The 12157-nt window shown below is 34.5% G+C and overlaps 1 protein-coding gene across 6 annotated transcripts in view; it reads right to left on the bottom strand.

The window, feature by feature from the left end:
- Positions 1 to 1511: 1511 nt before the first annotated feature.
- LOC111061639 (STE20-related kinase adapter protein alpha) overlaps positions 1512 to 12157 on the bottom strand; it is a 33318-nt gene continuing 22672 nt past the window's right edge. For 3 of the 6 annotated variants that reach the window (XM_039442815.1, XM_039442816.1, XM_039442820.1), the window contains 2 exons: positions 6371 to 6610; positions 1512 to 1930 (listed from right to left, as the gene is read on the bottom strand). In XM_039442815.1, coding sequence (XP_039298749.1) covers positions 1851 to 1930; positions 6371 to 6610 — 320 coding nt within the window. In that variant the 3' untranslated portion in view covers positions 1512 to 1850. The remainder of the gene's footprint in view (positions 1931 to 6370; positions 6611 to 12157) is intronic. The other 3 variants (XM_039442817.1, XM_039442819.1, XM_039442818.1) reach the window with 1 other exon arrangement.

The following is a 12157-nucleotide window of genomic DNA, read 5'->3' on the forward strand; positions in this document are numbered from 1 at the left end:
TGTACGGGATAGGAAAATTATTTTTGACACATCATCACGTCGAAACTACTGGACTGAAATTAACTTGAAATTATGCATATAGATTATTAATCAACTCAGGATGGTTCTAGCCCTATTTACAAACTCTTCAAGATTCCACTAGATCAAGTTTTCCTTTCTCTATGATATAATTATATCTAATCTGTTTCAACAAAAATTAATTGACTGTACTGCATTTTTTCCAAGGTGTTGGTATAATTTTAGTGGTTTATACTAAGGAAAAACGTAGTACTGCATTTTTACTAAAGTATTGGAATGAATTGTTGGTGGTTTATACTAGAGAAAAACGCAGTAGCCTACTTAATTTTTGCTTAGCCCACTTGTGATTAAAGAGATGCTATTGCCCGGTAAAAACGCAGTATCTGCTTCTTAGATGCCCTAACATAATTTTTCGTGTTTTTTACTATTAATAATAATCTTCTATGTAGACTATATCTATAATACATCCACAGTATAAGGTAATAGTATATTTCGCACCTAGAGCCGAAAATGAGACTTTTCTGGCTCGAAATCGGTTTTCAAGTCCGAGGCCGTAGGCCGAGGACTAGAAAAGATTGAGAGCCGGAAAAACATTTTTGCCCATGGTGAGAACGTTATTTTTCGCCACACAGAAACATAAACAATATATATATGAGAATAATTGTCTATTATAAGCACTTCCGAAAGCAAAAGTGGAAGGTCATAGCTCTAGCAAATCTGAGGTAATCTGAATATCAAGAAATTGTCCAAGTATTTTATTTTTTATTCTGATTTGTCTAAAAGATTATGTTCAATTATGTAAGAGGTTGAGTTTATACTTTTTATTCTTCCAAATGACAATAAGATGATATTATTATAAATGTTTTAATTATTGAATGATAAACACAAAATGCTAAAATGTGCTAAAACAGCTATTTATTTAATAATGAAAAGTTTTTGATCAGCTGTTTTAGCACACTTGAAATTTGGCCAATCTGAATGTCAACGGAAGATAGGTTAGAAGTTCTATTCTACTCTGAAAATCGAATTATTTGAATAGTTTATAATATATATCTTATCTGTATTTTATTCATCCAAATAAAATGATAGTATATTATTGCAGAATACTTTATTGAATTCTAGAAGCATAAACTGATTCCGTTTCATAAACTATTTTGTAAACACGTTCACATCAAATCAGAATCAGCTGATTTCAAGGTTATTTTACAGCCCTAGGGCCGTAAAAATTTTACCGGCCTGGTCAGAAAACAATCACTTTCGGCCTCCATATGACGCACGTAAACCAGCTCATTACATCCAAGTGGGGCGAAAAACCTATTTTAGTTGTTTCAAACACAATTCAAACTTTGACCTCATTTTTCTCAGTTTGGTAACTTCAGTAGATAGATACTGCGCTCTTGTTTAGTAGGGCAGTATAGGTAACTGGCAAAAATGAAATAAATACACGCGAATGTAATGTTTAATGGTAATAATTTAATATGCATGATAATGACAACAATGAAATACTGTATTCCAATACAATTCTCTTTTCAACGCTTAAGACCCAATGTGAAATCACAGTCAAATTATTATCACCTAATACTTGGAGTTTTTTCAAGCTATAATTATTCGTTTTTACAATTACAATAATTGGAGTTTGTACGTTATCAATAATTGGAGTTAATTTTTGCATAATTGGAGCTCGTACATAATAATTTAATCTAATTTTAGTAGTAATTGGAGTTTCTACATGTTATTGGAATTTAACAAGAATTTCGTTGAAGAAAATACTTGTGAATTCAATTTTGAAAGACAACAATAACCAAAATTGATTACTATTAAATTGACTACAATTAACTATCAAAGTCCCAATTTACCGGGCACAGATCTAGAGCACTCATTTTATCCTCAGCTAAAATCATTTCCAAATCACCTGCAAAAAAACAACTAAAATTTAATAGTATAGAATATAGAATCATGCAAAGCTAGAATGTCAGTCACTAGAGTCAAAATATTTGATCAATTTCAAAACACAATTATTATAATTAAAACGATTGAATAGAACCATGAACGCGATACTATAGTATTATCACTATAGAATCTAAAGGAAAGTAAATAAATGCATTCACTAGAGATGAAAGGATATCATGAACCATACAGGGTGGGGAAGAGCCGATTGACTAGTCTGGAAGGGTTATAAGTAATGAACCGTTCAACTTGAAAAAATATTTAATGGGTTCAATTCAGTTTGAAATATAGTTTTTTTTTGAAAATTATATCAGTTGAATGGCGGCCATCAGTAGCAATACACTGATGTAGCGTATTTTTGAAGTTTTAAAATGCATTTTGACATACTGCGATTGGTAAGGCCTGGATCTCTTCTCTAATTCGCTCCTTTAGTTCTTCCAAGTTGTGTGGGCAATATTTGAAAACTTTATTTTTGAGAAACCACATAGAAAATGATCGCATATGCTTAAATCGGGTGAACATGCTGGCCATAGTTCCCAGTGCGGCGTATCTCACTAAGGGTGGACTTAAGGTGGCTGGCAGGCTCACCCGATATGCGATTTTTTCTATGTGGTTACCTCAAAATAGTTATTTGTGCAACTAGTGCGCAAAGTGTCAGTTTGCTGCACCGAAAGAAACGTTTACGCCCGAGCCGTAGGCGAGGGCGGAATGGTTTCTTGAGTGCAGCAGAGGAACTTTGCGCACGTATTTCACATTAAGTTTTTCCTACAGTTACCATTGAATATGAAAAGTGGGTAATTATGGGTAAAATTGCCTGAAATCCATCAAATGTTTTTCTGTGTAATTTTATTATTGATAAAAACCTTAATCCTAAAATCCTAAAGTCCTCGTTGTCCTTGGTTATAATATAATTATAATGAATAATAATTAGCGCGTTGTGCTTCGTTGCACCTCTGCTCACTATAGCAGCTAACTACTGTTACCAACTTCATTTTGATTTTGCTGCACTGTTGCTCCATATAACCTACTAAGTATTTTGCGTTGCCATGTTGCAAATCTGGAGTGCAGAAAAATTTTTCCCGCACTAGAGCGGAAAAGTGATTCTTTGCGTTCTGTAATCAGTGCAGCAATGGCCACTTTTCAACGTAACTGTAGGAAAATAAAGTTTTCAAAGATTGCCCTTGGAAGGAACCATGGACACCTTGGAAGGAACGAATCAGAGAAGAGATCCTCATGCCTTGCCAATCGCCGTGGGCCAAAATGCGTTTGAAAACTTCAAAAACACGCTTCATCAGTGTATTTCTGCTGACGGTTGCCATTTAATTGATATAATTTTCAAACATTAACAATAAAAACTACATTTCAAACTGAATTGAACCCATTAAAGATTTTTCTAATTTGAACGTTCATTACTTATAACCCCCTTACAGCTTGAAGGAAACCAACTCCAACCAGTTGCAAGTTTTAAGTACCTGGGTTCAAGTGTACAGAGAGATAGAGGGCTTGATGTAGAAATACAGCATAGAATAAAATGTGGATGGATGAACTGGAAAAAAATGAGTGGTGTTCTTTTGTGATAAGAGAGTGAATTTTCAAATGAAGGGAAAGGTGTATAGATCAGTTGTGAGGCCAGCTATGCTGTATGGAACGGAAACATGGCCCATTTCAAAGAAACAGGAACGAAAGATGGAAGTGACTGAGATGAGAATGTTAAGATGGATGTGTGGGGTTACAAGAAGAGATAAAATAAGAAATGAATTGATCAGAGGCACTGTAAAAGTTGGACCACTGGGAAAGAAAATGCAGGACGAAGAGTGCAGGATTTGGTTTTGGATGGTGTGAGAGGACGAGGTAGACCTAGGATGAGGTGGGGAGATAGAATAGCGGCTGACTTGCGGGAGAGTGGTTGGAGGAGAGAGGAGGCATTGGATAGGGCTTTGTGGAGAGGCAGACTAAGAGGAAGGAATGCCGACCCCATTTAAATGGGATAAGGCACAGCCAAAGAAGAAGAAGAAGAAGAAGAAGAAGAAGAAGAAGATTACTTATAACCCCCTTCCAAACCCGTCAATCGGCTCTGCTCCACTCTGTATAATTTTTAACTACAAGTAATAACACTGAATTTGCGCGAAAACGAAGGTTTATCTATATTTCGAAAGAGCCTCTAATTAGATAAATCAATGGGCTTTATGGGTGGACGATCACTGTACTATTTTAATTTGAAAATATTGCAAAGATCAGATTGATACCAAAGGAAACGTACGCTGTCACTATATAGATCGATTGAATAAAAACTAGCAATTGCTAATTCCAAGTGATTTTCTAGTAAATGATAGGATTCGCTTGAATAAAATTTGCTAGCACTAAGTAGGTCTAGGTGGAACTAGGTATTTTCTGGTCGCCCTAGAAACTGCTCGAAAAAAGCAATGAATTGAATGAGACCAAACTTATAACTCTAGTTACAGCAATTGATGGGGGATATACTCTAGTCTGTCGTGAATGGTAGCAGCTGTATCATAGAGAAACAATAGCATAAGTAGATATCCCAAGGTATAGGGCGTTTATGTCACAACTTTTACTGTTATCTCAAGCTGATAGTTCATGTAGTTCTTTCCTGTGAAGCTTTATGACGCTGGTAGTCTCTCATATTGTGCCGTTCATACACTCTTACCCGGTCAAAACAGTAAAAATCGACAGTAATCGGCTTGAGATAACAGTAGAAGTTGCGACATAAACGCCCTATACCATGGGATATCTACATTGGATGGTACTTACGCTATTGTTTCTTTAAGGCTGTATCTATTTGCAATTCCACCAAGTAACCGATCATGTGTTTAATGACGTATGATGAAAAATGGCGTAGTAACAGCTAGCCCAAGTATTGGGAACTGCTGGACCTAGCAATTGCTTAAGGATTTTCCGGAAATATCTACCTACCCCCAGTTGCATCTACCTAGAGCTAGCACTTGATTATACCGGGTGCGGAAGCGAAACTTCCTTTTTTAAAGTGAACGCCATTCAGTCAGCTGATGTCGTAGCAGAGCAAATTTGGTCTTGTTAGAGAGGTCAGACTATAAAGTTTTCTTCCCGACGACTTTCAGTCGCCACCATGCATTGGAACAATGTGAAGCGTGATTTTGCCGTTGAGACTTATTTTTCGAGCGGATTTTGTGATTGGAACCCAGCGCGGTGGGTCACTACGTTCAGCCAAACTGAAAGTGCGACAAGACGAAAGAACTGAAAGTTGTTCCATTCCTCATGTTAAGTATTTGTACACAATTTGATAAATAAATAAATAAACTGAAGTTCCTCGGTCCATTAGGTCACCTGAGAAACATTGGGGCAGTGAGAGTTTCAATGTTATGATCACCACAGCGTTCTCCACAGCGTGGATGAGTTTCTGGAGAACCATCTTCGAAGACTATTAGATAAGTAATGTAAATTGTTATATATTTGTTATGACTGACATGTTACTAGACGTATATTTTTAAGAATTTTTTTAATTGACGCATTCTTGAACATTTTTATGTATATTTGAATAAAGATGATTGATGGATTGGTTCTGCGCGCAAACATGCGTCTGCTCTTGGACTTTCCGATCGTTCTGTAAGACAAATTATTTATGATGATCATCATTTCCATCCATACATCCATTGTACAAAATACTACATTCATAAAATAATTATGACTTTGAAGGGAAAACTAGGCTGAGCCTGTACTATTTCTCTCCAAAAATTTTGATAAAAAGATTATGTTGTCAAAAGGTTGAGGTTATGTAGTCACACACTGCTTCGTCACTTGAATTTTGTCCAGGAATAATGATTGAAGATTTAGAATTTTGAAGGTTGACATGATACTAACAAATGAATCACAGAAATGGCAACTGTGCAGGAACTTTCTGAACGTGACTTTAATTGAGGGAACACTTTCTAGGACGCCTCATCTTAATTAGGAGCGATTTGGAGTAGCCAGCCCGATCTCCCTATTTGAACCCTTGTGATTTTTTCTTTGGTTTTTTTTTAAATCTCTGGTTTATGTGAACCGGCCAAGGACCCTACAAGATTTGAAGACCAATATCAGGGAAGAAATTGCTAACATACCGCCTGCAATGCTGGCAGGAGTCATGACAAACGACAGAAATCGGTTTACTCAGTGTATGGAGAATGGGTGACGTCACTTACCTGATTTGATATTCAAAACTTTTGAAACAAAACGTTATATATGTATCTACATTACAAGAAATAAATACAAACTTTCTGATCCATACAAAGAGTTCCATTTAATTCGACGCTCTACTCTAGATTTTTGTAATTGGAAAACAAATCTTGAATTATGACAGTGACATTTTCTGAATTTTGATGGTTCAACTTCAATTTTAGTTTTGGTACATAGAACATTTTTGACAAACCTTGAATTACAGGAACATTTTCTTGAGCTATAGGAACTGCTGGGAGTAGAAGCTCATGCAGGGGCTGCGTGTTGCGGCGATTTTGCTTGAAAAAAGCATGACTCAAAAGCTGGGCGGGCGTAGGTCTTTCTTGAGGATCACACATCAAGCACAACTCGTTCAGGTCATGAAATGGCTCCGAGAATTTCCGAAGCGAATACTCTTTTATTTGGTCATTCATTCTACAGCAGTCCGGATCTTCTAAAACAAAATTAAAAACAGACGGATTTGAGTTTTATAAGAATTTTGTATCGATTACATTCATATTAAAAACAGACTAATTTGAGTTTTATAAGAATTTTGTATCGATTACATTCATATTAAAAACAGACTAATTTGAGTTTTATAAGAATTTTGTATCGATTACATTCATATTAAAAACAGACTAATTTGAGTTTTATAAGAATTTTGTATCGATTACATTAAGATTAAAAACAGACGAATTTGAGTTTTATAAGCATTTTGTATCGATTACATTTCAATCGTTCACACCATCAAAATAATTCCAAATTATCACAACAATAGTCCGGTACCTTAAGATGTCAAACTATCAATCTATAACTAATCAAATCAAATGTTTTCAAATACATGTATGACAAAGGGGCAGTTGCACGTGCGTCTGTTAAATATGAACATTAACGCCGGTTAACAAATCAGCGTTAGTTTTACGGATTTATTTCTGTTCGGTTAGTTGTTAATCCCGATTAAGTTTTCCGGTTAACCAACCAAGAGTTTGACGGTTTCACAATCCGGCAACACTGTAATTTAACCGAAGATGTTATTATTTTTTTTCAATTCAATTCAATTTATTTGCCATATATACAAGATTTATACAATTACTAATTCACATAATTTATTCTCGACAAATGGCACAAAATTGAGGCTATGTTATTGAAGCGGTGACCATTAAGGTGCGTACAGAATTACGCGCCGCGAACATGAGCAATTTACTTTTAATCAGCTGATGCCAAGCTTTTTATAACTGTATCTTACCGTTTCTGTAAAAATACATATATAGTCAGCTGATTAGAAGTGAATTGCTCATGTTCGCGGCGCGTATATCTGTACGCACCTTTAGGCATGCGCCATAAAAATGTTCTGTCTGTTGCCAGTGTCAAGTGCTATCTGCAGACGATCCAGATCGTAAACTAACATCAAAAATCAGAATCCAATTTTGAATGCTAATATCAGCTAAATACTCTATTTTATTAACGGATGAAATTCATTCATATATTTAGCTAATACTTTGAATTCTGTAGTTTTTTTTTACAAAAAAACATTGGTTGACTGCTATCAGTAGGTGTTAGTTGAATTTAATTCCCCGTGAATGGCCTGTTAAAAATCTTTTACGTCGATTAGTTTAACCGGCGTTATTTTTCGATCTTTACCTTGGTGCAACCAAATTTTCTTCATTTCAGCTAATAGCCGTTAAAATGGTGCCAACTAATCAGAATTGAAAATTTTTCACGCCGGTTAGTTTTCGGCGGAAATTTTTGTTTTGTGCAACCAAAATACATCGGTTAGCGCTAATCTCGATTAAAGTATAGCATTTAATCGTGATCAAACGTTAACCGATGTACGTGCAACTGGGGGAAAGTCATGGAAACGGAACATAGTCCTTAGTCTAAATCAGCTGAGGTAAACAACAACAAAGATAAATATTTGAACAATGAAATAGAAATCAAACAATAAAATTTAGATATGAAAAACAGATTGAATTAAATAACAAATATAATACACCTAATCAGCACTTTTAATACTTAATACTAAATAGTTATACCTATGATGCTCAAAAGAATTCCTTAGAGTCATAGAACATTTCAAGTTCGGTGAAAGATAAAACCATGAGATTTTAAGGATAGATTCTTCATGGTATTGTTGATCTAATAAAACAAAAATTGTCTGAAAATATCAGTTTTTGAGAAAGTTATTCAATTTACCAAAAATGACCGAGAATAACTAAACTAAAAGTTATTTTTGGTCATTTTTAGTAAATTGAATAACTTTCTCAGAAAATGATATTTTCAGAAATTTTTGTTTTATTAGATCAACAATACCATGAAGAATCTATCCTTAAAGTCTCATGGTTTTATCTTTCACCGAACTTGAAATGTTCTGGCACAAAATTTAAACTTTAGGCGCTCATTTCTCAAAAAGTAATGATCGGAAAAAATGTTTTCCTGACAAAATATTTCAATTTTGATAGCTTGAAAAATGATAAAGTTTTCTCAGGAAAACATTTTTCCGATCATTACTTTTTGAGATATGAGCGTCCAAAGTTTAAATTTCTGGGACAGAACATTTCAAATTCGATAAGAGTAAAAATACATGAGATTTAGAGGATTGATTCTTCATGCTATTATTGATCTAGTAAAACAAAAATTTTCTGAAAATATCAGTTTTGAGAAAGTTATTCAATTACCAAAAATGACCAGAATAACTAAACTAAAAGTTATTTTGGTCATTTTTAGTAAATTGAATAACTTTCTCAGAAAATGATATTTTCAGAAAATTTTGTTTTATTAGATCAACAATACCATGAAGAATCTATCCTTAAAGTCTCATGGTTTTATCTTTCACCGAACTTGAAATGTTCTGGCACAAAAATTTAAACTTTAGGCGCTCATATCTCAAAAAGTAATGATCGGAAAAAATGTTTTCCTGAGAAAACATTTTAATTTTGATAGCTTGAAAAATGATAAAGTTTTCTCAGGAAAACATTTTTTTCCGATCATTACTTTTTGAGATATGAGCGTCCAAAGTTTAAATTTCTGGGACAGAACATTTCAAATTCGATAAGAGTAAAAATACATGAGATTTAGAGGATTGATTCTTCATGCTATTATTGATCTAGTAAAACAAAAATTTTCTTAAATATCAATTTTTGATAAAGTTATTCAATTTACTAAAAATTACCAAAAAATAACTTTTGTTTTAAAAAGAATTTGAAATGTTCTGTCCCAAAAATTTAAACTATAGACGCTCATATCTCAAAAAGTAATGATCGGAAAAAAAATGTTTCCGAGAAAACTTTTTCATTTTGATAGCTTGATGATATAGGAAATCGAAAAACTTTGAAAAATATCACCAGTTTATTTTTTAGCTTTTGCACAGCCTTACGTAATGGAATAGTTGATCAATCGTAGTTTTGATAAGCATTATATCACTATAACATATATAAGTAGAGTACTTGAAAAAATGTGAAAATACTGTATGTTTCAGGTTTTCTCCCACTTTTGTAGCTTCCTGTCATGCACGGGGCTATAAAAAATAGTTCTACTTTATTCTGGAACGATCCTAGTTCATTACTTTCTCCAATTTGTTAGTTTAAATGATTGAAAGAATAAGACGTTGATGTAGTCAATACCACTATATTTGTTTAATTCACATTACAGAGCCAGGATTCATCGTAACACCTACCACATCTTCAGCTGAACTAATGTTAGTCAATACACTATATTTGTTTAATTCACATTACAGAGCCAGGATTCATCATAACACCTACCACATCTTCAGCTGAACTAATGTTAGTCAATACCACTATATTTGTTTAATTCACATTACAGAGCCAGGATTCATCATAACACCTACCACATCTTCAGCTGAACTAATGTTAGTCAATACCACTATATTTGTTTAATTCACATTACAGAGCCAGGATTCATCATAACACCTACCACATCTTCAGCTGAACTAATGTAGTCAATACCACTATTTTGTTTAATTCACATTACAGAGCCAGGATTCATCATAACACCTACCACATCTTCAGCTGAACTAATGTTAGTCAATACCACTATTTTGTTTAATTCACATTACAGAGCCAGGATTCATCATAACACCTACCACATCTTCAGCTGAACTATGTTAGTCAATACCACTATATTTGTTAATTCACATTACAGAGCCAGGATTCATCGTAACACCTACCACATCTTCAGCTGAACTAATGTTAGTCAATACCACTATATTTGTTTAATTCACATTACAGAGCCAGGATTCATCGTAACACCTATTTAATTCACATTACAGAGCCAGGATTCATCGTAACACTACCACATCTTCAGCTGAACTAATGTTAGTGAATACCACTATATTTGTTTAATTCACATACAGAGCCAGGATTCATCGTAACACTACCACATCTTCAGCTGAACTAATGTTAGTGAATACCACTATATTTGTTTAATTCACATACAGAGCCAGGATTCATCGTAACACCGACCACATCTTCAGCTGAACTAATGTAGTCAATACCACTATTTGTTTAATTCACATACAGAGCCAGGATTCATCGCAACACCTACCACATCTTCAGCTGAACTAATGTAGTCAATACCACTATTTGTTTAATTCACATTAAAGAGCCAGGATTCATCGTAACACCTACCACATCTTCAGCTGAACTATGTTAGTCAATACCACTATTTGTTTAATTCACATACAGAGCCAGGATTCATCGCAACACCTACCACATCTTCAGCTGAACTAATGTAGTCAATACCACTATTTGTTTAATTCACATTAAAGAGCCAGGATTCATCGTAACACTACCACATCTTCAGCTGAACTAATGTAGTCAATACCACTATATTTGTTTATTCACATTACAGAGCCAGGATTCATCGTAACACTACCACATCTTCAGCTGAACTAATGTTAGTGAATACCACTATATTTGTTTATTCACATTACAGAGCCAGGATTCATCGTAACACCGACCACATCTTCAGCTGAACTATGTTAGTCAATACCACTATATTGTTTAATTCACATTAAAGAGCCAGGATTCATCGCAACACCTACCACATCTCAGCTGAACTAATGTTAGTCAATACACTATATTTGTTTATTCACATTACAGAGCCAGGATTCATCGCAACACCTACCACATCTTCAGCTGAACTAATGTAGTCAATACCACTATTTGTTTAATTCACATACAGAGCCAGGATTCACGTAACACCTACCACATCTCAGCTGAACTAATGTAGTCAATACCACTATATTGTTTAATTCACATACAGAGCCAGGATTCATCGCAACACCTACCACATCTCAGCTGAACTAATGTTAGTCATACCACTATATTTGTTAATTCACATTACAGAGCCAGGATTCATCGTAACACCTACCACATCTCAGCTGAACTAATGTTAGTCATACCACTATATTTGTTAATTCACATTACAGAGCCAGGATTCACGTAACACCTACCACATCTTCAGCTGAACTAATGTTAGTGAATACCACTATATTTGTTAATTCACATTACAGAGCCAGGATTCAACGTAACACCTACCACATCTTCAGCTGAACTATGTTAGTCAATACCACTATTTGTTTAATTCACATTAAAGAGCCAGGATTCATCGTAACACCTACCACATCTCAGCTGAACTAATGTTAGTGAATACCACTATATTTTTTAATTCACATTACAGAGCCAGGATTCATCGTAACACTACCACATCTTCAGCTGAACTAATGTTAGTGAATACCACTATATTTGTTAATTCACATTACAGAGCCAGGATTCATCATAACACCTACCACATCTCAGCTGAACTAATGTTAGTCAATACACTATATTTGTTTAATTCACATACAGAGCCAGGATTCACGTAACACCTACCACATCTTCAGCTGAACTATGTTAGTCAATACCACTATATTTGTTTAATTCACATTAAAGAGCCAGGATTCATCATAACACCTACCACATCTTCAGCTGAACTAATGTTAGTC

Source organism: Nilaparvata lugens, chromosome X, assembly GCF_014356525.2.
Source record: "Nilaparvata lugens isolate BPH chromosome X, ASM1435652v1, whole genome shotgun sequence".
In the NCBI taxonomy this organism is placed as follows: domain Eukaryota; kingdom Metazoa; phylum Arthropoda; class Insecta; order Hemiptera; family Delphacidae; genus Nilaparvata; species Nilaparvata lugens.